This window comes from Kogia breviceps, chromosome 4 (assembly GCF_026419965.1).
Source record: "Kogia breviceps isolate mKogBre1 chromosome 4, mKogBre1 haplotype 1, whole genome shotgun sequence".
Classification (NCBI taxonomy): Eukaryota; Metazoa; Chordata; class Mammalia; order Artiodactyla; family Physeteridae; genus Kogia; species Kogia breviceps.
The window spans coordinates 179,591,022-179,595,809 of record NC_081313.1 but is presented as its reverse complement, the minus strand read 5'-3'; the positions used below and the strand labels follow the sequence as shown (position 1 = coordinate 179,595,809).

Sequence of the window (4,788 nt, the reverse complement as noted above, 5' to 3'; positions counted from 1 at the left end):
CGCGTCCAGGGGTGGGCGTGGTTGCAGCGAGCGAAGGGGGGGCGGTGTCGGGCCGCCCTGATTGGCCCGAGGCCCGGGCGGTGGCCGCGCGCGCCTGCGCAGTGCGCGGTCGCGCGCGCCCCGGGGAGGAGGGCGCGCGGGTGCTAATTGGCCGCGGTGGCGGCCCCGCCCGCGAGTGGAGGTTGATCACGTGACGCGACGGCTGGGGGCTCCCGGCGCGGGGGACGCTGGTGGCCAAGATGGCGGCGGAGCTGGTGGAGGCCAAAGTGAGTGAGCGGCGGCAGCGCCGGCCAGGGCGGGCGGGGGGGCGGGGGCCGGGCGGCCGGCCGAGGTCTGCGCCTTCCGCTCGGGGCCCCGCAGTGCGGCCCGCCCGCGGCTCGGCGTCCGGCTCCCTCGCCAGCCCCTGGCCCCGGGGCTCCGGTTGCGGGCGGGGCGCGGAGAGGCCGGGGGCGGGGCCCCCCAAACCTCACCCCAGTTTTCGCGCCAGGGGTTCGGCCCCCAGGTGGGAGGTTGGGTTCTCCTACCTCCAGTTCGAGCGGTTGGGGTCTGGATCTCCCTAAGTACGGGCACAGGGCCGCGCCTCCCAGCTTGAGGCACAGTCCCCCCGGACAGCATGACTGGCTGACCTGCTCGTCCCCTCCTCGAGTTCGGCGCTCTTTGGCCTGGGGGAGTGTCTGCGCCTCCCCGCCCCCCATGGTACAGTGGGCTGGCATCTGGGTCTTAGCCTCCTCGCCTAGCTGACTAGGCTGGGGTTGGCGACTCTTGCTCAGAAGGGTCCCCTGACTTTTCTGCCACCGTTTCCACCATCCGGCGTGATGAGCTGGGGTCCTGAACCGCCCCCAAACACAGTGTGTCTCTTGGGGTCTCTACCCCAGGCTGGGGTTTGGAGCCAATATTCAGCTCCCGCTCTGGTCCCAGAGCCCCGCCCCCCTCCCGACACCCTCTTCACCCCGGAGTGCGCGCGGCGATAACTGAGCTTACCCTCCCCAATGGGATGGAGCCCTGGCCCCTGTGTCGGCGCCTTCCTAATAACTCTCTCCTCTCAGTCTTGGGTCTTGGGCTCTGCCTTCCTCCTCCCTCTTTACCCTTAGGACATAACCTGTGCTGCTTTGGACTCTGTTTCTGGGGTCTCTGGACCCCACACTCGCAGTATCAGACTCCATTTCCAAGCCTTGTCTACTTCCCTTATATTCTACCCCCTCGTGAGTCTACTGCTCAGATCACACTCCCTTCCCACACAGCCCCCCAGAACCCCTGCTTTAGATCTGTTTATGCACCCCAGCTCTGGCATCTGAGGCACCCTTCTCTTTTTGCCGGTCTCTTAACGTCGGTCCTTGGAGAGTCCCTGGCTGGTTGCAGGGTAGGGTAGTTAGGAGGGCGATCACGTGACGGGACAGCTAGTGGCTCCCGGCGCTGGGGGACGCTGGTGGTTAGTTTCTAGTCTTTCTCCCCCGTATTCCTGTTTGGGGTCCACATTCCACATCCCATAGATGCCACCTCTTCTCCAAGCTTGGGGCCCCTTATAACGCTCTTGGGACTGAGCTGGGAGCATCCCTCTCCCGGGGAGGTATCTTCCCACAGATGTCTTCCCCGAGGTGAGGCTCCAGAACCCTTGCCCCTGACTAGGCTAGGGTTCTTCCCGGAGAAGTTTACTCAAGGCCGCTGATCCCAGGGAGGTGGGGGACCGGACCTTGCAGGACCGAGGCACCGCCCCCTCCCCCTGCTGCTCTCCCCTCCCCAGGGTCCTGACCTGTAAATGTTTTCTTTCTCTTGCTCCTCCCTCTCCTTACATCTCCCTTCCCTTCCCACTGGGATCTGAAATGCAGCCCTCAAGGTTCTGTGATTATAGGGTATTAGCCTCCATTCACCCCTGAGTGCCCTCTCCACATACCTGCATCACACACATGGCTGCCCCTCTCCGGAGTTTTGAGAAATTGAGACTTGCCCTAGAGATGCAGAGGTCTGAACTCTGCCAGCCCAGGGCAGCAACCTGCGGCCTGAAGTCCCCTGGAGCCCTGAAATTTAACCTCCTCGGGCCGCTGTGGGGCTGTGGCTCTGGGCGCCCGCCCCCACTCCAGCCAGAGAGTAGGATCTGAACTCTTATATCATCCAGGGCCTTGAAATATGATCTGATGAACTCTACTTGACCCTCCAGTAGCTGGGGCCCCCCTCCCCAGTTAGATCAAGTTGACCCTTTTTCAAGTGCTGTAAAACGCGAACCTCGAACCTCGTGAGCCCAGCCTGCTCCCATCCTAGGGAGTCTTCTTTCTCCTTCAGTCCCTTGCTGTCACTGTGGAGTGCCTACCTGTCATTGAAATGTCCCCCTCTTTTAGGCACTTTCCCAGCCTTTTGTAGCGAGAGCCGGAGACTTTGTCTTTTGGGGTGCAGAATGGGCTAGTCCGAGGGGAGAGCGAAGGGCTTGTGGATAAGCTTGGAAATCTGAGACTCTTAACCTGAGGCGGCCGAGAGGGGCTTGGGGGTGGGGGTGGGGGAATGGTCTGGGAACTCCCTGAGAGGGTGTGTAGCATTCTGCACAGAGTTCTTAGTTCCTGGAGAGAGGCGCCCCTGTTAAGTTCAGCACAGCTGCTGTTTCTCCACACCGCTCCAAAGGAGCCCAGAGTTGAGGCTCTGGAAGCCGTTGAGGCCTGGCGCTGTTTATAAACACAGATCTGAGGGGCAGGCGGGTCAGGATGAAGCCACGGCAGGAAGTGGTCTGCGTAGCACTTGGGGCTTCTTCCTGAACGTTTGCACCCTGCTTGCGCGGCCCCCCCCCTCCCTCCCAGTGTCAAGGGCAGGCTCCTCGGTGGTGGCAGCTGCTGAGAAATCCGAATCATGAACATATGGCAGCTCAAGGGGTGTGCCCCGGGATGCGCGTGCATGAGGCGGCTCGGATGGCCCCAACCTGGTGCAAGGGGTAGGTAGGGGCAGGGGCTCCCAGGGGCAGGAAGATGTGCTGTGGTCAAACTCCAAAAGGCCAGGCCCACCTGCCTTTGGCTCCATGGTGGGCGGTCAGCTTCCATATGACATTGCCTCTACCCTGGAGCGCCTTGGGGCTCTTCCAGAAGAAACATCTTGTCTGCACGCCTTTCTTCTCTGTTCAAGGTAGGAAGTCAGGCCGAGGGAGGCGAAGCCTCTTTGTTTTCAAAAGTGTTCAGACTCTCGGAAGGCCAGCAGACTGCTAGGCCCCCAAGCAACGGGTGTGCTGGGGGGTGAGGGGCTTCCAGGCAGCTGGGTGTGAGTGGAAGTAAGCAGCCTCAGGAGCCCGATGGCCCCGAGTCCAAATACCGCCAGCCCTGCCGCGGATGCACGCGGAGGCCTTGGGCCAGGTGCTTGCCTCTCGGAGCCTCAGTTTTCTCACCTGTGTGATGGGCACCAGTCCTTGTGAGATTCGCGACCATGAAGGTCCTTGTGCTTGGCATTGGTGGGCACTCCCCGTCTGCAGTGCAGGAGTAAGAGAAAGACACTGCAGCAGGAGAAGCCCCCTCGAGGCTTCGCAGGCAGGATGGAGCCTCCCCGCACCTTTGTCTGTGTCATGTCGGGCCCGGCAGACCCCTCTGCCATCAGCAGGAGCCTGGCGCCGTACAGCTGGAAAGAATGTTAGAGTCCCCATCTTGTCCAAAGTGCAGAGAAGCCTGACAGCGGACCCAGGGTCATCTAGGAATCTAGGGCCCGGGTCTGGGCTTGGACCTGGGGCTCCTGAGTGCTGGAGCCACCATCAGATTCCACAGCTCACTCTTTGACAGTCCGGAAACAGCAGTGCCTTGTGGCACGTAACCAGCCTGGCAGGGGTCCCGCCCACCTCTGACCATCAGACTTTTTCTAGTTGAGTTTAAGTGATTTATTGGTTTCTATGGGTACTGTTCTGCCCCAGGCTCGCCAGCTTTCCATGTCCACTGTCATCGCTTGTACTTTCTCTTTCTCCATCCCCCCCGGAAACGTCTTTTTCCCACCACATTTCACTCATCACAGGTCAGCTTCAGGGCTTGGCATGGGTTGCCCCCATACCCCGCTGGCCCATCCCTCCGGGATACTTTGCTTATGTAGCTTATCGGGGAGCCCAGAGGGTCATGGAGGGCAGGCCGCTGCCGGCCAGTCCCACAGAAAACACTGGGCTCCACCGCTCTCTTGTATTTGGTCTGATTTCGTTGGAGGGGCCCTGCCAGGTATTAATGGCCAGTCATCACTTTGCCACGGGACAGTTCATAGCCTCTGTGGCTGCTGGATCCCCGCGCTCCTCTGTTGGGGCTGATCCTGCCCCCCAGGGGACATTTGGTGGTGTCTGTGGGACGTTTGTGGTTGTCACGACTAGGGTCTGGGGGAGCTCTGGCATCGAGTGTGTGGGGCTAGGGATACGGCTCCACACCCCACCATGCCCGGGACGGCCCCAGTGTCCACAGCACCAAGGGGAGGAAGCCTGCAGGGGGGACCAGCAGACGCTTTGACGGCCTCGGCAGCGCTCAGCTGAAATAAGTCGGTGCTGAGGCAGCCTGGTAGAGAGGAGCCACCCCAGCTTCAGTCGGGTTTGGATCTTGTCTGTAACTGGAGCTCACCCCAACCTGGTAGGGGTGTTTGAAGTTCATAATCACACGCCCAGCTCAGTCCCCGGCAGGTGAGTCAGTACCAAGCAAGCGGTGGCTACCGTGCTCCAGACCAAAGGGAAAATGTGTTTGTGGACGAAGTTGGTTGAGCGCTCACTTTGCTTTACGTGCATTGCCTCATCTGGTCCTTCCCACGTCCCGATGAGGTGGACCCGCCGTCCTCCCTGACGAAGAGGCCTAGGGTCAGAGA

General features: G+C 61.2%; 1 protein-coding gene across 3 annotated transcripts in view; it reads left to right on the top strand.

The window, feature by feature from the left end:
* PIAS4 (protein inhibitor of activated STAT 4) overlaps positions 1–4,788 on the top strand; it is a 37,716-nt gene that overhangs the window by 13,554 nt on the left and 19,374 nt on the right. Inside the window, exon 1 of one of the 3 annotated variants that reach the window (XM_059060048.2) lies at positions 87–266. The exons of 1 other annotated variant lie outside the window; for it this stretch is intronic. In XM_059060048.2, coding sequence (XP_058916031.1) covers positions 240–266 — 27 coding nt within the window. In that variant the 5' untranslated portion in view covers positions 87–239. Of the gene's footprint in view, positions 1–86; positions 267–4,788 lie in introns of those variants that run through there. One more of the 3 variants, XM_059060049.2, reaches the window with a different exon arrangement.